The 24,280-nt window shown below is 36.8% G+C and overlaps 1 protein-coding gene across 1 annotated transcript in view; it reads right to left on the minus strand.

Annotated features, from left to right (window-relative positions):
- PDGFC (platelet derived growth factor C) overlaps positions 1-24,280 on the minus strand; it is a 133,916-nt gene that overhangs the window by 29,694 nt on the left and 79,942 nt on the right. Inside the window, exon 3 of the mRNA XM_074147884.1 lies at positions 7,937-8,117. Within this exon, the coding sequence (XP_074003985.1) occupies positions 7,937-8,117 (181 nt within the window). The remainder of the gene's footprint in view (positions 1-7,936; positions 8,118-24,280) is intronic.

The raw sequence follows: 24,280 nt of genomic DNA on the forward strand, positions 1-24,280 counted from the left end.
TGTGCCAGTTACACAGGGAATTACTTTGAGAATGGGACAGAGTCACTTTGCTTTGGAATTTGTAGAGAAGCCATCAGCGTGCTTTCTCAAAAAGCTGTGAATGACATGTTGATCCTGGAAATTGGAAAAGGGATAGTCAACTAGACAATTATGTAATACTTAAAACATAAAAAATAAAGAAAAAGGTAGCCAAAACCCCCAAACAACAAAACAAAACAACCCAGTGGAGCTAAAGGGACCTGGGAGAATAGGAAGGTGGTGTTGGTTTTTTCTTGCTTTTTGGGGAGGGTTGGGGGAGTGGTTTTTGTTGTTTTTTTTTAACCAAACATATCAGGTGAAAAGTAGTGTAGATAACATTTAGTAGAAGATTAAATAAAAAAAGAAATCACACACAAGTAGCTGAGACACTGCACTCTTTAGAATAGATATGACCAATAAGATTGAACAAATAAATTGGGACCATGACTTCAGAATAATTTTAAAAGACTAAAGAAACATTTGGACATCATTGTGGAATATTTCTGTTGAGGTAGCATCCAACTGCTCCAATTACATAGATCAGTGAGTTTAGAGTTAGAGAGTGACACGTTTTTATATACATATGTATCCCTCTCAAGTAAAAGAGTTATTTGAAGTTTCTTTTCTACAAAGTGTCTATACAATTGGATTTTAGCAAAGGAAGTTGTGAAGGCATGAAGTTTACCTGGGTTCAAGGGGTACATGGACAACTATTTGCGAGGAACTTCTGTTACAGATTGCTAAATAAACAAAGGACACAGGCTCAGGGAATCCCCCTCTTCTGCAGAAGACAGCTAGTAAGTGGGGTAGTACAGGAGGGGTGAAGAATCACATCGGCTTGACCTCCTGTTAGTGCTCCCTGCCATCCATTTATGACCATCACTGGTTGCAGGCTCCTGGGATAGACAACCTTTGGTTTTATTCAAGGCAACCTAACATTTGGCAAACTGGGAAGGCAAATGGAAAGGCTTAGAAACTTGACAGTACTGCTAACTGTTGAATAATAAATTTTCAAAATCACATGCCAATTTCCGTAACACATATTAAATGCTTTAATGATAAATGATAAAACCAGCTTGATCTGATTCTCATTCATTTGTAAAGAACAGTTTTAGAAGTGAGATTTTGAGAAGGAAGAGAGAATCTCTTTGAAGAGCAGTTAAAGGGAAGTTGGTACAAGTAGAGAATGACACAGTTTAAGCTAATATTTATAGTTGCTACAGAGTGGCGGTATTATTCTTTTGTTAATTTCTTCTGTGTAATTGCTCTCATTAGGTCTAATTTAGTCGTTTATGAATGAACTTATTGAAAAAAGAAAACCAACCAAAAGACTCAAATACTACTTGAAAAAAAAGTTTATCAGTTAGTATAATGGTAGCCATCTTTCCTGGATTTGTACACAGTTTTGTGGGGGTGGGTTTGGTATTTTGTTTTTTGTTGTTGGTGGTGGGTTTTTTTCTATCTTCTCATCATTTGGCAAAATATATTTCTTTCAGATTGTTCCCAAACATAAATAATGTTACTAAAGATCCCACATCCATCAGCCAGACCACTCCCAGAGTCATAACACTCCAGGATAATTTTGAAGTTGTTCAAAACAAGACAAAAACACTACTCTTTCTATCTTCAGATTCTCTTGTAGACTTTTTGAAAGCAACAGAGCAAACAACATTAAAGCTTATATATGCAAGATTTGTTGCAGAATACTATTGTAGTAAATAGTGTTATAGTAAATGATAGACTATGTAAAAGTAACGCATATGTTCAAATTAAATAAACTTCTGGTGAAAGTGCTATGAGACACACTAATGAAGTTTCCAAATAATAACAGTCCCTGACGATATACATGTTTATTACTAAATGGAAACCGAGTAAAAGCCTTTATTCACTTTTTAGGGCATTTAAAGAGCTTGAACATTGTTTGCACTACTGAATCATCCCACTATCTGCTTTCATGTGGAATGAGAAGGTTAATAAGTGATCAAAGACATAATTTGGGTAAAGGAGTAAAAAGAGCTGCTGCTTTTTCTTGACAAGTTACAGTACCCCATCGCTTGTTTATGGCAATAATTTCTGCTTGAAACAGGTTGCCAGAGTGATCTAGCTGGTACATAATGCTATTAATGACTAAACGGAAAGCAGTTTTCACAAGCTCTTCTCCCTCTCATTTGTTTTGATTTCCCCTCAATAGTGTCTTTCAAAAATACAATTTTAAGACTCATGTAAATGCTCCATAACCAGAATCAATTATGTTACTTGTTGAACACTCATGAAATTTTCAGGAAGTAATTCTGCTGAAGTTGTTGAATAGAAAAAAAACAAAGCATGACATTTGAGGTGTGGTAACATAATGGCACTTAATTTGAAATTATTGTTACTTGTTTAGAAATAAGAAAAACAGCTGATATTTTATATCTTTTGCCACAGTGAAACTGGATGGGATATGCAATAAACTTCCAAAATTAATGAATTTAAATCTTAGTCAAACATAAAATGAATTTTTAAAATAAATAAAAAAAAAAAATCCAAGAAAACAAAATTACTTTGTCCTACAAATAGTCAATGAAACTTTTTCTGATTCTTTTCAGCCTGAGCCACTGTAAAACTATCACAGAAAAATACAAAAGAGAAAAATTATATACTACATATATTACAAAGAAACTACATTCAAATTTTGGCCAGAGGGAAAGGAACCTGGTCCTTCAGAGTACAAAACTTGCTATCATATAAGTATATTCAATCCTTTTAAGAACTAAATGACAACCAATTTGGCTCAAAATGTCTCTATTCTTTAAAGAGTCTCAAAAAATTCACACTAACATCTCAGATTGGGCAGGTCAAGGACACACTTCATGGACTTCTGTGCAGGCCCACAATTTTGCTAGAATGATTTTGCTAGATTCATTTCTAACCCTGTCTCTCCGAGATTCTGCTTCACATACACAGATTTTAAAATATTTTTACGATGTCCATAAGACAGAGTGAGTAAGTCACAGGAAAACAAGATGTTATGATTTGATTAGGAAATATCCTTCAGAGGTTCTTTCTACTTCAAAGGAGTTTGTTTCCCCCATTCATTGTAGTCCCATGGATAACAGACATCCTTGGTTTTATACTTTTTGTCATTCTTTGATTAACCTGAAGCATGTCACTCCTATCTATGTATTTTAGGGTGATCTTTAATGTCTCATTTAAGAAAATTAAAAGGAATTTCTCTTTAGACCTCAAGCACAAATTTAACGCAAAATGAAAACTCCACTAAAAGAATTAGTCCAAAAACTTCTGTAATGTAAAATGAACACACCAAAAAAAAATAAAAATTGAATGAGTGAATTTGCATACTGGAATATCTTTAGGAGTTTGTTGATTTATCTGGGCTTAGGTTTCACTACACCTAATCAGTGGAAACAGAGGTTTTGTTTAAGAGTCCTTCCCATCATATGAAGGATTTTCACAGTCCTTTTTCACTTCATGGAGCATTTCAAAGACTAAATAACACTCGTACACTCTCCTGCTGCTTCACACCCCCTCAGCTTAAACAACCCTGAAATCATGTTATTTCCAAAATCTTTTGATTACTTCTTAAGAGAGTGTAGAGAAACCTTTGTTTAGGAGATCAATAATGTCCTTTAGGATGTTTCTGGATGGATTTTCAGTTATTGCAGCCAAAGTTAAGCCTCTCTTGAGCTTTGGTACTGAAATGCGAGATACACACCTGATATCTGTGAAATTTGCGGACTTTTGAAATTCAGGAAGGGAATGTCAAGTAAGAGCTTTCCTTTCTCTGTTCTATTACTATGCACTTTTAGTATTTAATTTTTTTTTGCTTTTTCATTAAACAAGCTTAATTAAAAAGGTTCCACAAATGAAATTAACCTGCTCAACTCTAAAAGAGTAAAACTTAGTCAAATTGGACGAAATAAAGGAACAATTATTAGACAGCTCTAAACATATCGTCTACACAGTGTTAAATTTGATCTTCATTGCAGTTAATAGCAAGAGCACTAAGAGCATCTCTGCATCAAAATCCAGGTAGCCATACAGGTACTGCACCAAAAATCACAGAACACCTGACAAGTCACTTTTAAACCAGGTCAGTCTTTGAGTAGCTTCTTGGATTTTCCTTTTCATGTTCACTTGCATAGAAGAGGGTTAAGTCTGTTCTTTGCAAAGATCTTTGGCATGATCTTTGATGACAAATGACATGCTACCATATGCCAAAAAATAAGGGGAATACAGTCACCCTCGGCTTCAACTTTAACTGGAGGTGCTTTGTTCTGAGTGCCCTGAATAATTAATAACTGCTTTGGCAATCAGTCATGCATTCCTTAATGGCACCTCAGGCATCAAGTATCCCATTCACCCTCTCCCCAAGTAACAATGGACTTTATTACATCAAGTTTTCTTTGCCAAACTTGTAACTGACATAATTTAAACTAAACAAGTCACTAGAAAGACTGAAGCCCAAACATATATTATAAGAGTTTATAAGGTTTCCCGCAATTGCTTGTGGCTACTATATGGATTAGAGCTGTAACTGGGGGCAAGTGCAAAGAAGGGGAAAAGAAATGAAATATGGATTGTTTTTGCAATAAAGTTCTAGGAGGGTTTAGGTGGTATAGTGCTGCCAAAAACATGACTTTTAATAAATGCATAGCTGAACAGTCAAAATGCAGAACAACCGCTAAGCAGCCCTTAGTGAATAAAGCAGCTCACCAGTAAGCACAGACTAAGTGGCAGGGCAGAGCATGAAAAGAGTGGCTCCGAATAACAGCTGTGCTGAAAGTAGCAGAATAATTTTGAAATAACACAAACTACACTTTCTTAGTAAGAGTAAGCTTTTTCAACACTTCCTTCCACTTTACGGTATTCCAGACAAAATTAACTTCCAACTACAGAACAGAGGAAAAAAAAGTAGAGTTAGACCAGAATTATAGAAAGTTCTAGAGGTAGCCAGAGCACACAATTTAAAAATCTAAGAAATTCAAATAATTAAACTGTAATTAGCTAGAATCCGAAGAAAAGCTTCATGTTTTTCTTGGGGAGCTTTCTACTTGTATACAGTACATGCACTGCTTTTATGCTGCCACAGCAAACCTTTCCAAAAAATGTTGTATCTATTGACATAGGAACTGCTGCGAGTCCTTTTGAGTGACAAAATCTTAGAAGTAATCAGATCAATAGCCATTCTCCCCCTACTTATTCATCATGTGAAAAGTTGGTTTGAAATATAATATACAAAGTCAAAATACATATATACGATAAATTACAGCAGATTTAAACAAAGCCATTTCTCTTGCTCTTTAAAAGACCTGAAAATGTGTCCGGTGCCCCTCTCTGTGTGTGGCCTCCAAATACAGAAACAAGCTTGCACTGTTTTATTTCAGTTTTGCTTCATTTCTCCCCAAACAATCTCTCATTGCTAGTCTACCAGGCATCTCCCCCTCCCCCTCTTGTCAAAAAATGAGGAAAAAAAAAAATTAACTGTTTAGGACCAATACACTGAAGTGAATCACTAAGTGAATTGGTTTCGGCTTTACAAGAACTATTTAAAATTTACATTTGTTCCTAGAGCTGACATCTTTTTTTGCGGGGAGGTAAGAGGGAAGGGGTGTGTGTGTAAATTTTAGTTTCTTTTGAGATGTTGGATGAGATAGCTTTATAGTTTTAAAGGAAAACACATCTTTTTTTTTGCATCGGTTTTCAGTCACTTTAGGTACAAGAAGCAGGTCTAACCCTGAAACTCAGCAGTATAGATTTCATTTACAATCTGCAGTCTGAAATGTGAAATTATATTTTGCATGGCTTACTAAGAATTTTTGATGAAAAAGATCACAGCCTTTTCAAAGAGAGATTTGGAAATTAATTCTTACAAACTAATAAGGATTTGTTATACTGCACATTTTGGGCTAGTTCTGAATTCCCACGCCATGAAGCGGGCTGCTCTGGCTTGGTACATATGTAAGAGATAACATGCTTGGTTTCTAAAACAGTTTGTATGTATACTTCTTATGCTATAGGAGCTTTGTTAATGGAGAAAAATGGGAACTCAAAATGCATCCTATGATGTCAGCTTTGTCTTTGTCTATTGAATAAGCGTAGTAAATATTTTGAAGATTTAAGACTTGTTTTGCAAGTGTTGCTAATTTAAATATCTTAACCAGTTTTCCACATCAAATGTCACGGAATAAACTCAGTCCATTTGTACAGCATGGCATAAAGATAATTATACATATACTCTGGTATTTTTAGGTGCCTTTGTTTGATCCATTCCACAGAAATCGGATCATACATAAGTCAGATAGATATGTAGCAGGTAAGATGTAATACTAGAGCAGCAACAATGAAATTTGGCATCAGCCCACAGATACATCTCTTTTTGGATTTTCTTTTACCATTTTCTAATAGTAAACATACTTGTTCTACCCTCAGGTGTACGAAAGTTTAAACCTGGCCATATTTCAAGTTAGTTTGGAGGCTGATTGACATTTTATTTAATTTCAAAATTTATCATTATCAGGTCATACTATTCTACTAACAAAAGGGTTTAACTCACAAAAAAATCAAAATGCAGATAAAACCTTTAATTGCTTTAGGAATAGTTCTTAGTTAGGCCTATTTATATACTTTACATTATATATTTTATATACTTTATATATTTACATATACTTTCCTATAAGTATTTAGAAATACTTATAGGAAAACAACAGAAAATTACATACATATGTATATGTACACACACACACACATTCACCACTACACTGACATCATCAGTGTGCTAAATATATTGCACAGAAGATTATTTATTGTTCAAAAGATACGCAGAATTGTTCTTTGCTGCTTCTGAAGTTTTGCAAACGGGGAGAAGAGGCAAAAATGGCAAAAGCAATAAGCAAGCCAAATGCATTTTGAGTGAAGCGCATGTCAGTGCGGTTACAACATGGATTCTTTTGATCAATTTTTTTTATTGAGCTTGCAGATATTTTCCACCAACCAAATACCACAGACCACAAGACTATTTAGGAGATTCACAAAGTGAATTATGAGGACCTTAACAAAAATACTCCTTACTCTCTTTAAATATGGAATACCTATTCCAAAACAAGTCAACTGCTGTTCTGCTCCACTCTAATGTTTCAGAAGATTATCTCATCCTTTAAAATTTATAAACTTTTTTTTTTCTATCAGAGATCCTTCATTTGGTGAAAAAAGGTAACAGAAATCTGTTGACAGTGAAAATAGTCACATTTTAGACAATGACTATTCTTTAATACTTGTGATTTACAAGTGGTAAGCAACATTCAAGAGAAATCTGAAGTATAGTTTCCAGGGAAAATGCAGTGGAAAATGAGTATTATGCGTTTGCTTTGTCACTGCTTTGTCACTATAATAAAAGCTGTGACACTGCTTTGTCACTATAATAAAACAGTTCAGAAGCACTTTTTGAACTTTAAGAACTTTTTAGTTTTTGAACTAAGTATAACCATTTGGCTGTGTATGTCTACTAGCAGCTGACGAACAAAAACATTAATTTCTTCAATCTTCTTTTGTAACTTCCCAATACTCTTTAAATGTCACACAGCTGATTCTTATGCTGATTTTTCTTCTTCTCAAAGCTAGAAAATTTCTTTTTTCACAGTACTCTATGAGGAATGCAAACATTTTGCTGAAGTTTCCACACAAACAACTGAGCCCACAACTTCCCAGTCCAACGCCATCCAAGAAGAACCACAAGAACACTCAGTTAGTTAAAAAACAGAAACAAAATGTACAGTTCTGGAAGACAGATTGTTCATTATTATTATTATTATTAAGAAAAAACCAGTAATTAATCCTAATCTATTAAAAGATTCTTTTGAGCTACCACTTCAAAGATTTTGTTTTCCTGAAATGCTTCAATCTGAAACATGTTACTTACTGGCATAAGAAGTGTATAATGGATGCAGAATCCAGGTTCAGAAGGAAAATATTCATCAGACACAAATCTTATTCTGATCTGGTTTCCTTTGGAGATTTGTCTGCTTGGCACACTACTGGAACCACACCAGCGCCCTAAAACAGTGCCATCACTAGGCTCTTCAACTTCTACAAAGTCATACCTGAACAGAAAAGAAAATCAAATGTTTATTGACTGATAAAATTTCTATAAACTTCCTGCTTTAATCAATAAACTGATTCGGCAGTTTGCAATTTCTTTTTTCCTTTTTAATGTTAAAAGTATGCTACCAAAGCCAGCTATTTTAAACTTAGCTTCCAAGTTACTGCTGGCTTAAATACATAATAAAATCATGCAGTGAGGTTAAAAAAATAAAAGCAGAGTTAGCATTTTGAAGAGACCCATGAGTATGGTTTTGTTTGTTCCTTTTACGGAAAGCAATTACAACATGTGGGATACGGCAGAATAAAGTCAGAGAAAATAGACTGAAATCGGTTAAGTGTGGCACAGTAACTCCTAGTGCAATACCACTAGCAGTATTCTGCACGTCACCAGTCAAAATTCAGGGGCTTTTTGGTACGGAAAACTTGTAATACCAGTGGTGAACAAGCTCCTGAAGGTTAAGGTGGCTTAGGGAAATTCAGAAACACATTTTGATTTTATGCATATCCCAAAGAGACATTTGTTGAGCAAAGACCTAGACGCACTGCATGTCAGAAAGAATCTGATATTCTGGTAATATTGACAAGAGAGATATGGATTGGGAGCTTGAGAGAATGAAACTTATTAAGTTTGATTTCTTTTCATTGGTTTTTAACATGTGGCCTGGGTATCTGTGAACAACTTCAAATAGGTTCATGAAAGGTAACTACGTAACGCCAGTCAACTGTCATCAATAAGCTTCGATAAGCCACACAAAGTCCTTGCTTCCACTGGAAAATATTTAGAGAGTTCCCAAGTCATAAAACCATTGAAAGCCACTGCTCTAGAAGGTAGGTCTGTTTTCAGTGCTTTAACCTGTTTCATGTCAGCTCCCCAGCTGCCCACTGACAGAGTAAACAGTGAGCATTTCAGCTGGGTTTCCCCAGCTGCAGCCTGAAACCCTCCGAGCCCCAGCAGCAGCACGGTCCGGTGGTTCAGGAAAGCAAGAGTGCATCGGTTAAAGCCCGGCAAACATTTGGAAGTTCGCAGCTGTAACTTTCCGAGTCACTGTTTTACTTTTAAACCGCAACTTGTATTCTAAGCACAAGCATAACACGCCTCTGAGAAAGTTTCAAGATTTCTGATATTTTTATGTTTTCTTACACGTGCAGTCCTATACTAAATCAGTCTCACATAAATCTAAATTGGTAAATAGCAATGAAACCTTTCCAAGATGATAGCAAATACTCGTATTTTAAAAAAAACATGCACACAACACTCTACCAAATATGCCAAGCAATATTTAATGTGAAAATTATTACCTCATAAACATTTTCTACTAAAGCTTTTTCTGGATTTTTTTTTTTTTTCAGTAAAGCTAATCTTTATAATGATTCCCAGTTCCCTAGTTAGACAGCAGGCAATAAATTCTTGTGTTGCATGTTTGTGCAAGACTGACTTGCACATTTATTATCTCCATTTAAAGGACCAGTATTTTTTCCACTTAATTAAAAATGAATGCAATGATTATGCTCATTAACTGTGTCCAAAATCCATTACTGCCATGTAGCACAGTTTTAAATCTTTATTGAACTTATAACACTAATTACTTTATCACCATCTTTTTTTACCTCTCAAACACTAATTCCTTTAACTGATCCACCAGTGTTTTATGATCAGGTATATAATGCATTATTAAGGCAATGTGTACATTAACTGTACTAAGAGTTTAGGGCTCAACACATTTATCAAATTGATTTTTTTAGTTAAGAATATGAAATAAATATCTACTTTTCTGATTTGTAAAGAGTGAATAAGTTAATCATTTGTACTGACTTAAGCTTAGGATGTCTGGGTGGTCAGGTAGGATATAGGTGTTCATGCTTCTATGTAACTTACAGAGTACTTTCTATTGCACTCTTTGGTCTCCTGGTACCCCTGAAGAAAAACAGAAATTCAAATTTCACAGTTTAAACTCTAGACCCTTAAAATAAATGCTTATTATTTCCATTAGTTGAGAAGTAAAATAGAGGGGAAAAAAGTGTTCTGAAAAACCCAAATAAAATTCAACTTTTGATATACATGACAGATCTAGATAATTTTTTTTGTCAGGGAGTTTCTTCTACATTCAATTATTTTCTCCTTGATCTTTGTAAGTCATATTTCTAAACAAGTTGTCATTTCTAATAAAAAAAATTCTGATTTTTCTGTGTGTTAGCAGTGTTACCTTGATTAAGAGGTTTCTCAATCACCCTCCCCCAACCCGAACACCAGTCTTATCATCAGAAATCCACTTGTTTCCAAGTGATCAACCTGGAAACACTCTAATCATTATATAGCACTCGCTAGTACTGAACTGTTGTGTGCACAATTACCAATATCACTGTTTAGGGTATTTACTAAAACCTATTTTATAAGCCAATTCAACATAACTTTCTCATGGCAACATGGTACAATACATACAGCACAGTTTATAATGATTACTCCCTTTCTGTAATACCTCCCTCAGGACCTACAGAGGATTTCTGTTCTTTTATGTTCAACAAACAAGCCTGCTGCTATAGACAAAAATTTCTGTTTTCAAAAGCAAATATATGGGATATGAGTATTGGCTTCTTACTGCTGAACACAGATGTAGGTGTAGCTACCTGCACAATATAGATATTTCATCAGCAGCAAGGGGAATCTTTAGATTTTCTGTCTACATCAGTAGAAAAAAGTGCCTCATGTTTCCTGGATGTAATGACATTTTTAGCCAATAACTTTATTTCTGTCAGTTATCTAGGCTGAATGTGCAGAGACAATCTTCTGTGCAACTAAAATTACTCACGTTGCACATCTGGACTGAAGTATGAACTTGCTGTGAAAAGTAACAAAACAAAGTGATTCAGATGCTTTAGCATTTACAAGACTGTGCTACATAATTCTGCAGCTTCACGTCACAGGGCTAAAGAGTAGCAGGGACAACAGCATAGCCATCCAGAATTATTTCTCCATCTAGAGAAGCTTGTACTTGAAATGCAAGAAAACTAGGATAAACAACCAAAACCTGAGAAGCTATTTTCCATCTACAGCAGAGTAAAACATGCTAAAAGGCACATTGAACCAAACAAAGAATCCTTCCTTTTTGTGTAGCGTTCAAAGGAGAAAACACAACCCTCCTTGACAACGACTAAAGAAATGCTCTGGTGCTGTATCTATGTTCAATACGTTATTCAAACATTACTAAGTAAAATTTATGACAAAGAGGTAGTCCAGTCTCCTCCTCCTGGGATGAGAGAAGCTTTTGCCTTTAGTCATGATGCCCACAATGCCTTCCCGTATACTTGTTGCAGAACACGTATTCCTCTTCCCTATGGCCTAGGTGCCTCAGGCCGTGTATTGAATTAACAACCTGAATAAAGACAATTTATTGGAAAAGAGCAAGGAAGCAATGTAACTGACACTAAACTTCAATGTCTTTCCAACCAGGAAATGTACTTTCCAATGGAATAGGTTTTCCTCTCCTTTCTATATTTTTTCTGTGGTTTACACTGTCATTTGCTAAACATATTTTGACAGGCTGTTTACCTTGGCTTGCAGTTTTGTGACCTTTTTGTGGCTTCCCTCTGCCTTTGGAATTCCACAAACAGATCAATGAATGTAAGAAGCAGAAACCCAAGAGGTAAAACACTTTGTCATATCAGCAATGTTGGACCTTTCCATCTCTGTACAGACCTGTACTAGGCAAAAATCTAGCACACCCATTAAAACAGCTTGTGAGAGATGAAATATATTTTTCCTTCCCCCTTTGACAAGAACCCATTTCAATTTTATTTTTTTTTAATGAAGAAATAGGAAGTTGATAACAATCCCTGTCTTTTTTTTTTGACAGTGTCCTGTGGGACTCTGTTATATTTCTATTCCAACTTGTTTTAAAGCACATAGAATTCCAAGGTCTTTTTGGTGCTGGCACAGCATCCCAAAATATCTACTTCAGCTGCAGACCAAAAGCATCCAAGGTCCCCTGGCAGTTCACCAGACAAACTGTTACTGAATAGAACTTAGATGGTTTATATTTGGACAGCTTCAATTTTGGAAACATTGGAAATTATTAAAAACTGTCATCATGAAAATATCATTTTGATCTTTTTCCTAAAGGAAAAGGGAATAAGGCCAAATGTTTAGCTTGAAGATATTTTCTTCAAAACTTGTCTACCTGACTTGCAATAAATTCAGGAGACCTCCTCCAGTCAACACAGCTCTCCAGTAATACTCTGATGGGCAGATTCTCATTTACCTGGGTAGAAAAGGGAACACTGGAGCACAACAGAAGTACTCAAATCCAGGGTATCTAATGGCAGACCCAATCTGTTTAACCAGCCTTGTTATTCCCCATAGGTCAACACGCTGTACAGAGTCCAGCAAAAACGCATGGCAGGACAAGGGGAATGCAAAACTTATGACAAAGGGCTTGGGGAAAATGGGAGGAATCCAAGAAGGAAGAAAGCAGAAGACAAGAGAGTGGCATGCCGGCTTAGAGAAATAAAAGTGGATTTCAGGCAAATTACAAAACCTATAGATGTATCAACAGTTGTAAAAAGAAGAGTGTAAGTGCACCATTCATTCAATAGGTGGAGAACTTTCTTCTTTTCCATTACCAATACTTCCCCTCTCACTGAGACTAAAGTAAGTTTTCCTCAAGGCACACAGTTACAAGGTGTGATGAAAATCAAAATGACACAAAAATTTAACAATTGGTAATAATGAAACTGCAGGTACTTGTGCACTAATTAATTTATTTGCTTTTCAAATGCATCTACTTACTTCACACTGGTTTGTATTTGTTGCCAGACAACAAAATCTGCATGAACCTCAGACTGGAAAATATTGACCTGTTCAGTCCAGTAGATACAAAGCTCCTGAAATCTCAAACCAGTAGCAGCGCATATCAGTAAAAGTTAGCTATTAATAACTCCACTTGCCAGCTGATGGCAGAGCCAAAACTTGCATGATACAGAAAATAAATTTCCTGGAAGAAGGGAAGGGAAAAGGGAGAAGACACCTTGGCTGCAATGGTAACCCTGTGGCAGCCCCAAAAAATGCAGGGTAGTAGTTCAGTAAAACCGATTTTGCTCAACATTATCAGAAAAATTTAACTGGGGCTACTTTGAGTGACAATAAAGACAGATCTCTGGAAGAAAACTGTTTTTAGAAGACTACCTGATATAAAGTTTTAAAATATTCTCTCTGGATTTTTTCTTTCCAAAAGGAAGTTCTGAAAAAAGTTACCCAGAATCATTTGACTTCAGTTCCTGAGGCTCACAGTATTGGGCAATGCATCCCTACTATTCATCCTCTTTAGCAGGACTTGGCAGTGCCTTCCACTGTAAGAGGAAACTCCTTTGGATATCATTACAGATTGTTCAACAATTGAAAAAGAGTTATGTTCTACAATGTCTGTCATGTTTGATGTTTTAACCTTAAAAGAAGGGAAGGGAAGGGAAGGGAAGGGAAGGGAAGGGAAGGGAAGGGAAGGGAAGGGAAGGGAAGGGAAGGGAAGGGAAGGGAAGGGAAGGGAAGGGAAGGGAAGGGAAGGGAAGGGAAGGGAAGGGAAGGGAAGGGAAGGGAAGGGAAGGGAAGGGAAGGGAAGGGAAGGGAAGGGAAGGGAAGGGAAGGGAAGGGAAGGGAAGGGAAGGGAAGGGAAGGGAAGGGAAGGGAAGGGAAGGGAAGGGAAGGGAAGGGAAGGGAAGGGAAGGGAAGGGAAGGGAAGGGAAGGGAAGGGAAGGGAAGGGAAGGGAAGGGAAGGGAAGGGAAGGGAAGGGAAGGGAAGGGAAGGGAAGGGAAGGGAAGGGAAGGGAAGGGAAGGGAAGGGAAGGGAAGGGAAGGGAAGGGAAGGGAAGGGAAGGGAAGGGAAGGGAAGGGAAGGGAAGGGAAGGGAAGGGAAGGGAAGGGAAGGGAAGGGAAGGGAAGGGAAGGGAAGGGAAGGGAAGGGAAGGGAAGGGAAGGGAAGGGAAGGGAAGGGAAGGGAAGGGAAGGGAAGGGAAGGGAAGGGTGGAACAGCAATGATTTGAAATGACATAAACTTCCATAGTAGTACCTGTATCTGCTGATCCTACAGATAACTGTGTTTTAACAGTCACTGGAAAGAAACAGTATACTCAGATATAATCCAAATAAATAACTGATGAGGTCAGGTTTTTGTACTCAGAAAATGATGTTTAATTATACACAAATATCACTTTCAGCAATAGACATCACTTCCAGCCAATACTGCAAATGAGCACAAAAAACCCAAGTATCCTGCCATGTCTACATTTTCCATGAAATAAAGATACTCAAGGTATAAACAGAGAACATTTCTAACTACCATTCACCAAATATGGGTGGTAGTTTCTGCGCCAACCCACTTTGGATACATCTATTTCAGAATATGCAGTGCTGTACATTAAGAACTGCCTTACGGAAACACAGATTCATTCACAAATGTTAGATGGTTGCCATGGTTCTCTCTATTTAATCTTTCCTCATAGTGATTAGTAGCAGCCTGAGGCTTCTAACATAACCGCACAACTTTCCCTGTATTCCTACCTTGTTATTTAGGATACATTAAAAAAAAGTTTAATCCTTAGATTTCAATTTTCTCCCCCTTCATTCACTGTCAGCCACTTTGATCATAAATACACATTTATAATACTGCAAGTGAAAAGGAAAAAGAAGACAGAGTTCAAACCCCCAAATTCTAGTTTTCAAACACTGGAACACTTTTCATGAAACGAAAAGGATGTTCTGGTTGTTTGGTTTGAAGAAATTAACTTCTGTATTACCACTCTCTAGTCTATCAGAAAACATATTTCCATTTTCTGTGCATCTGCTGAATATTTGAGGCATCATGTGAAACTGAGACGTGCATTTTGTGTAGTAGCTTTTGTTGCCTAGTGAATTAGAGTCAAAGCACTTAATGCAAAAACAACTCCAAAGAAATGCATCTCCTCCCTCTCCTTTGTATCAAAAGCTTTTTTCTGTGCCAAATGATAAACTGAGTATTGCTGAAAACATCTTTTCCCTGATGACTTGTAAACTGGCACACAAACACCTCTAGGAAATAAATCATCATGACTGGTATCTAGGCACGCGGGTACATACTTAAGGTTCTCCATCTTTAACACATGAATATACTGTAGTCTCTGAAGGTAACTTCTTCCTTGTGGGGAGAAAGGGACATTAACTTTTCCAAAAGAATGAGAAATTGTAAACTAGATACATTGGTAAATGTACTTCAGGCTCTAAACCAAAACAATTCTATATTCAGACAGCAATACTATAATTCTTTAAGCATATGTTAAAATACTGATAAGGATAAAGCATGTAAGTAAGCATTTTCACAGGAATAGAGCAACCACAGAATTCAGTCCTAGATAACCTGTGCTGTGAATTAATTTATACTAGTATAAATTCTACTGAGACATTATTTCAAGCACTCTTATCGAAAGAGACCCTATAATCCTGCCGACCAAAAGTGGAGGTAAGAAGGAAAGAAGATGGTTTCCCAAACTCCTCCTTTTAAAAGGCTGATTGCCAAATTTCTTAGAAGCTGCCTATGCTTATCTTCTTTGTATCGAAGAATGGTAGGTATTCCCAGTGGCAGTCGGGTTAAGAAACACGCTTAGCTCTCTTTAAATAAGGATTAAGTTTGTTCTAAAAATGGCATGTTATGAGTAGAACAGAGATGCAAAACAAAAAAGTACATGAAATTTCATATCAACAGTACCATTACTATACATCAAAGACAAAGATGAATTTGGGAAAAGTGGAGAGCCTGGAAAAAAGCATACTAACACACGTGAATCGGCTTGCAAATAATGCCTCAGTCCATTTACTTACCTGGGCCTTCATCTCAAAATCCAAAGGAAGAAGATCCCTGGGAAGTAAGTCTCCATGAGTTTCCATCGCTCAGGGTTACTATGCTACGTTTACCTTTTTCCTATTTGACTACAAATTCTCCTGTAGCCATATGAAATGCAGTGAACAAAAAAGATTTTCCAAAAAACTAAGAAGTCATTTGGAAAGGTTATTTTTCAAGGGCTAGAAAATGGATAACCTCTACATGAAATATTTTCTTGTACTCTTTCACCTATAAACTGTCTGCTTTCTGCTACTGACTTCATGTGTGGACTAAAGATTTCTTCAGTATCCTGCACAAGTTATCAATTGAAATAATAATTCATGTAACAAAACTGGTAATAGGACAGAGTATTGTTATTGTGCTGCACACTAGTACTTCTATTCTTCATCCCCCATCCTCCCAAAAGAACATCTGTACAATTTATTATTATTACTATGTACTTATGGTACAAAACCACATGGAAATGACCATGAGAATTCAGGGTCTTACTGCACTGGGCACTATACTCTCCAAAGCACATTTTTTTTTCACAAAGAGGCAGCCTATTGCCCCTAGATAGCGTACCAGCTCAATGCCCCACAGTAGTACACTCTCCAGTCTTTGGAGAATTAAATGCCTTACCAACTTTTTCCCAGTCCTTCTCTGTAAACTCTGGTATATTTTATCTTGGGAATTACAGCAATCATAATAAATCACGTTCCTACTCTACAGATCAATATTTTGTACAAAACCAAAAATGTTATGGGAGCTCAGCGTTCATACCAACAGCCAAGGTTGTAAAGCTTACTTTAAACTACTATAAAATTTCTATTTCTACTCACACTGCTCACAGTGGTCAGTGTATCTGTTTCAGCTTCTGCTAATCCATAATTATGCTTTCACCATTGGTTTTCAAGCAACATTTTAAATATTTATTCTAGTAGCTCAAATGGTAATTTTTTCTTTATGCGCAGTCCTTATATCCTGGAATGTAGCTATGGCTCCGGTCAGCAACATGAAAAGTACCGGCTAAACAATTTCCTAACAATATTCAAAAGAATATTTAGAAAATAACAAAAAAATAATCCTGAAGGGCATTCTTAGCACATGAAGATTCCCCCAGGGCAGTGCAGGCAGCACCCCTTCCCCTCAAGCACCCTCTGACGATACAGCAGCATTACACAACTGGTCAGGTTTCCTCCCTTCCTTTTCCTTCCCCTCCTGCCTACCTCAGTGGAGATTGGGGCTCTATCTATGTTTATTTAAATGAAAACACTTTTATTTCTTCAGTTCAGTGATACAATAACAAATGGTCTCTTGGCTGCTACACTACCACAGAGGATTTACCAATCCAGGACAGACCATTTGTCATGAAGTCCAATATCCTGCTTCAGGACAGGCTAGTAATTTCTGCTTGAACAGAAAGTGAAAAATCCCTATAATGTAACTGAGCAGTCGCTTAACACTGCATGAGGGAGAAAAAAAAATGCATTCCCAGCCCTAGCAGATCAGTTTTCACCTAAAGAGTGTAAGGAGTTTCCTCTCACTTCAGTTTACCAAGTTATAAGTTAATGGTCATAAAACCATGCAGACCCATTTTTATCCCAGCCACAGCATATGAATCAAAGGCTGGCCTGAAACAGTACTTCTTCATAATTGCTGCTAGTTTACTGGTCTCCTTGTTCTCATGTTGCTGTCAGAAGAGGAAAAAATCTATTTATTTTACCTTATAAAACCCCTAGGAAACTCCCACATGACCATCTGACCTTTTTTTATAATAAGTAATCTTCCCTTTTGCAATTTCTCATGCACATGCGTCTTCTCAGATATCCTGATGATCAGATGAGAACAAATTAACATAAATTGCATTACATTTCACTTCTACTTTATCCTAATGGAGCAGCATCAAGTGCTACTGATTTGTCTGACTGACAATATTCGCTGGTAATGCTATCTAACTACAATCTCATGTGAGCAACATACCCTGTTAAAATGTTGATGACACACATGAAGAAGCAACCACAGCATCTGGTGAGAGGGAGAGGGGAAAGGAAGGAGACAAGGGGAGGAAGAGAAAAAAAAAAAGCTGCCTAACAGGTGAAGAAACACAACTGTCCGTCTAGGAATAGGACAGTTGGTATGTCTGCTATTCCTGATGATTAAACAGGAGAAAGCTGCTGCTTATAAGCCTGACGGTGAGCCTATGGGCTTAACTGTACTTAGACTTTCAGTAACCAGAAAACATCATGGAGGGGGTGCATGCTATGTATAAACTGGAACATATAGACACTACACAGGGTAACTTTGGATTATACTGCCGGGCCTGCCTTTGCAGCTCGCATTTCTCTTGACATCAGGACTTAATAGAGACACACCAGAAGCCACAAGTCTGTCTACATCCCTGAGCTCAGGTGGTGACAGCTCACAGCGTGTTTTTGTGCCCACTTACAATACAGGTTTACTTTTATCTTTTAGTAAGCGGTGGGGCAGGAGCAGGGGAACTCCATCAGTATCAACTGTTCCCAGATTACCCTAGACAGAAGCAAGACCCAGTAGCACCACACTCACTTTCAAAAAAAAAAAAAAAAAAACAACCTCAGTCTACACTATTAGAAACACAGCCAACTATGGTAACATGAAACAATTTTAGAAGCAATAAATTAGGATTAGGACCGTTTACAAAAATATTTTGATACTGTGAACATAGTTTACTTTATTAAAACAGCTTGCTTGAGATTGGGAGGACCAGGAAGGGATTTTAAGGAGCCTAATATGTTTTTTAAGTCAATAAGTGTAGTCTCTGGTGTGAAAAAGGAGTAAGGGATTATGTCAACTGCCCACTCATCAGCAATCACTCTCCCAACATTCATCTGGACTGTGAAAATAGATTTTAAATTACTTGTGAAATAATATCCATTATAGTGTCCCCTTGTAACAGTGTATACTAAAAACGAATGCTGGATTTACTGCAAAGGCAGGAAAAGTGGTTGGGCAAGAATGCAGTGATAGCCCCTAAGTTTGTACATGCATGTCATGTTTGTATAAGCATGTCCTTCTGATCACATCATGTAGGCTATGCTGTCCTTCCACTCCACACAGAGAAGCATCTCCTTCTCCTTCCCTTTCTCATGTTGTACTCTGATTCGCTTAGAGAGTACAATTTTGCAGCTATAAACCCTTTCTGCAGAACTGAATTTACTCTTTTTGAAGCTTAAGAAATGTGTGTTAGAGAGTAGTCTCGATTATAGTTGTATTGCATATTGGTCTTCTAATTTTTTATCTTCCGTTTTGTCACATTTACAAAACTGTTATCATGAGAATAGAATTGAGCAACTTATAGTAAGCAGCAGAGAACCCAAAGGAATGTGTATACTTGCGGATACCATACACACCTCTGCCACAGTGCGAACTATGGACAGTAGCTAAACCAGCAGAATGGGGCCAGCTGAAAGATGAGCTAGAGTTTGAACCATTTGGTAATCAAAGATTTGTTTTTTTCTGGAATCATGGGAAATCCAGAAGAAAGAGCTTTCTTAAAAATAAATAAATAAATAAATACAACGAACAAGACTTTTGTTCAATAAGATCAGAATAGAAAGGAAACAGATCCAGTTAATTCTTTGGTGTGAAAAACCACTTTTTTTCTTCAAAATACAGGTAAGCAGGTTACATGAGTCTATTGGACTCTTCTGCATTCATTATATTGAAATAATATTGTTACAAAGGAGATCACATGAAAGAAATAACCTTTGTAGTATAAACCTTTTTTCTTTCTATGTAAAAGAATAACTTTTAGGATTCTGGACCTAAACTAATCTAAAAATTCTTAAAAATTTGATCCCCATTCCCCACTATTATCCTCCATTTAAATCCATTCAGCACTTAAATCTCTCTTGAAATGGTATCACTTTCAGTTTTCTTGCAAATAGATTGTGCAACTAAAAAGCAAAACAAAAACCCCAACCCCACAAACACCAGAAGAAACTACTCCATCAGCTGCCTTAACACAAGTTTTATGGCATTTTCTACACACTGCTCCTAAAATGCCACCTTCCTGCCACCAGTGAAACAGTCCCCAACAGTAACTTCAGCTTAAATTAGCTATTTCATAATAATTCTTTCCTACCAGTATTTCAATTAATCTAAGGCACTTGAATGCTAGAACTCATCCCAGCCATTTAAATTATATGACTCCCTTTCAGACTTTGAATATAAATGATTAACAAGTAATTTATGTGTTGGGGAGAAACATCAAAAAGAAATTATGTTTGAGCAATGAGCGTTCATATGCTTTTTAGAATTCCATATATTAATGGAATCTATCCTATCCAAATGGATCTGAGTCGCAGAACTGAGATATAATAAATTTTAATTTTAATATGACTTCACTTTTGCCAAAGAAGTTGTAGTCCATGACAACAGAGACATTTAAGTATCACTGATATGCAGAGTCACCTAAACAAAGCCCAGCCCAGCTATATGTGTAGCATCTCATAAAAAACAGCTGGCTAAAACTGAACACCCTGAAATTCTAAGGCAACAGCTATAAGAAAAGCTCTTTAAGGACTGGTCTTCACTGTAACATTCATCTCTGTTCTCAGAGTCTGTGGCTTTTGGTGCTGTTTAGGGTTTTTTTCAATTTGAAGCCTTAGAAATTGTGGTGACTCATCACTGTTTTCTGAATTTTCAAATACAGGTGGCAGCAGCAACCCCTGCATCTTCAGAAGGGGGAGATGGGGGGAGGGAATAAGAAAAAAGCAGCAAAAATCCCAGCAGCCCAGCTGCTTAGCGACATGAGTTGCCATGAACATTGTCTGCACCAGTTCCTCTTTAAATACAGAGTTCATTTAAAGGTCTTTGTCCAGTTATTCAAAGCCAACTTGAACTTTGTACTTACCCAAGAGATAACTTCACCCTCTGTAATCACAGTCCACAAGAAGCATTTAAGACTGTCTGACATCAGTTGTCCAGAAAACAATTTTCTGGGGACTAGACCTCGATAAGGAACTCGCTGCCCTCAAAAGCCTAGAATCAATACTTTATGTGAGGAGTTATATTTATTTTCTCAATCTATGCTTGATATTAGGGTATTCTCTGCATGCTTCTACAATGCACTCAAGGCAAAACGAACAATATATATATTTTTTCCCAGGTGGGGGGCAAGGGGGATGGAATTTACTCTTTCTAGAAGACAAGGATGCTGAAATTCTTCTTTCATGTGTGCAGTCTATTGATACCATAAGGTGCTCCCATGACAAGGAGCCAAACAAAAGTGAAATACCTTTCCTCTTTTTTTACTCAAGCACTTAGGAGTTGCAGTTATGTATCCATATTTTACTCCAGATGCTAGATGTACATGCTTGTAGCAATTACAAGAAAGGAAGCTGCATGTAGTGTAAGTTACTCACTGTACCTTATATTACACTGAAAGGTCTCTTCAGAAAATTACATAACAAAATGTTTAGCCTTTTCATTTTGTTTACCATAACCTATCACTGCATAGTATGTGTTTAACACAATTTTTGTTAAAAAAAAAAGACAGCTAAGCAAATATTTTCCTCTTCATAGCCACTAACTAAAGACAGTGTCTGTATGTTTCATCTTAATACACTTGTTCCAGTCTTGTCAGATTGAGCCAAATCTTCTAACTTTTTAACCCTTGCCAACCATTTCCTAGCGATACATTCATTAGGAACACATATGACTGTGGAAGCCAGCTGGATTATGGTTTCTACCACAGAACCTTGACATTCCCTGAATGGAAGGAAATAGCTTGGGCACATTTCAGTCACAACAGATCTGAAGTGAAGGCAAGTAGTTTACAGAAACATTAGGGAAAAGGGAGGTAGTGAATTTAATGCCTGTGGCTCTGTATCTTAAAGCATCACCCTAAGAACCCTTAGAGGAAGATCATTCCTGGTATTAAGAGTTGAGTATTTAATTTGATGTGAAGAAGGAAGAAAAGTCACAGTACTATTCACATAGATTTTTCCCTCATGTTAGCACTGACAGCTGCCTTCAGCTTAACTAATTTTCTTCAGGCAAAAGTTCTACATATTGCACACATTAACTAGACAAGCTTTGAGAATTCGTTCAAAATATTATAGGTAAATGCTTCAATTATATAACTATATGAACATATTCACATATGCAGCCACTAAAAGCTCCCCCACTCCCCTCCCCCCCAAAAAACAACAACCCACAAAACAAGCTATAGTTCATAGTTTAAATTATTGGAGAACTGAAGAGAGTTGAAAATGAGAATAGCTATTCTAAAATGAAGGTGATGGTCAAATGGCTTCTATTAGTCAATGATTAGTTGGTTCCACGTTCTTTTACTCCTGTATTTTATCCTTATCATCTTATCTATGGTAATTGCACTTTGGATTTGTGACACATTTCTGTGTTTTATTATATATAATAAAAGCCAAACAGACTGTAATCATCTGATGATTAGAAAGAATAGCTGCAACCACCACTAAGATGAACAACTAGAGCCATTCTGTGCACAGAGAGAGCAAGAGCTTGGCACAGGTTACTAACTTAAGAAAAAAAATTTTTTTTTTCTTTCCTACTTCAGTCTTGTGTTGTAATGATCCAGAGTACAACCTACTCACAATATCAGACTGCCCATTAAAAGTAACCGTAGCATCCATGCTCTTCCTGAATTAAATCTGTGTCTTCCTGCCACAGAGTTTATCCCAAAGCTTTTATCACTGCACGTTCTCAGGAACAGAAAGCAACAATTTTGGACAACAAGCAACAATTGAGCAATAATCAGTCCCTCTTGGACAAGGAAAGTTATGACTTCTCCCTGATGATAGGAACTGTCAGGCACAGAACTCTAATAGCCTCATGATTAAAACAGCGTTGAGCGGCTAGCATCATGAAAATGATGACCTGTCATATCAGCTATCGTATCAGCAGAAGTTGCTTTTCTTCATCAGAAAGGGTGGACATACAGAATGTAAATTCACTATGCCACTGTTAGCTAGAAATCCCCTTATGTAAGGAAAATTCATTGCCAGTTCTATCATCTGAATAGTACTGCACAAAACAGCTAGGAGACTGCAACCTTCTTTTTGGTTTGTTTGGTTTGCTGGGTTTTTTTTGGTTCATAAGCTTTTTCTTTTGCAAGTCATAACAGAAATCAAACAGAACGTGCAAGGCTAAAATTCCTGCAATATTGCAGAGAATTAAATATCCATATTATCAACCAAATAACCTAAAGTTCTTCTGAGATACATGCATGGATTTCCACATAAATTGCAGATTGTGTTCACTTTGGAAAGGACACAGTGGGATTCTTTACATTTTTCCCAGAGAAAGGATGCAGTACAGATGAAGTAGAACTATTGCTAAAAAAAAAATAATCAGTAGCTATATTTTAAGCAATGCAGAGATAAACTCCAGAAATTTCAAGAACTTCACAATTGTAAAACCAGGACAAAAATCACCTGGAGAAATACAGGCAAAATAACAGCAGTTTATTCTAAAAAACTTGTAATTTAAACTTTGTTTCCAAAACATACAAAACATAGCAATCATGCTTAAGACTGGTGAGAATCAGCACAACAATTAGGACTATGCATGTTAAGGCTGTTCCAGGAGAGGCTAGGTCAGGATGGCTGGTCACAAACACAGAATTTGATGTAATGTAAATGCTCTATCTTAGTAAATACTGTAAGTTGAGTTGCAAGTAAAAACAGAGTGGGGAAAAAAAGCCATGCAGGATCCCTCCGATTCAGATTCAGGAAAGCCTTTAAAGTGGAGACTAGTCTGATACCTTCAATGTATCTGTAGAATGTGATATTCATTCTAGATCAAAAGACCTCACAGAATAGCTTGAAATGTCAGAACTGACTTTGGAGAAATCCGAGTGTGGAGGTCAGGTCAGCCAGATACATGCAAAAACTTGCCATAGCTTCAGTATACATCTTGGATATTTCTTATTCACCACTAACATTGTTTTCCTATTATAGAACTATGTTAAGCAAAAAAACTCTTATATAGCTGGATATGGTTTTATTTTCTTTTTTCCTATGTGTGAGCAATATTTGAATTACTATGAGATTTAAAAGCTGCTAATTATCTTAAACTAATGTACTCCAGCATATTCTCTCCTTGGCCCAGTGAGCTGACACTACAGAGCATTACAGCCTACAGGGATGATGGAGAAAGCGCTGGCATTCCAAAGAACATGCAGCTTAAGCAGCAGGTAGAGGAACTGAAAACTGACAACGACCACTGCAGGTAACTCATGAGGTCCTCTCATACACTACAGGAGGGGGAGAAAGATATCCTGGTAAAAACTGTACACT

Source organism: Numenius arquata, chromosome 5 (assembly GCF_964106895.1).
Source record: "Numenius arquata chromosome 5, bNumArq3.hap1.1, whole genome shotgun sequence".
NCBI classification, from domain to species: domain Eukaryota; kingdom Metazoa; phylum Chordata; class Aves; order Charadriiformes; family Scolopacidae; genus Numenius; species Numenius arquata.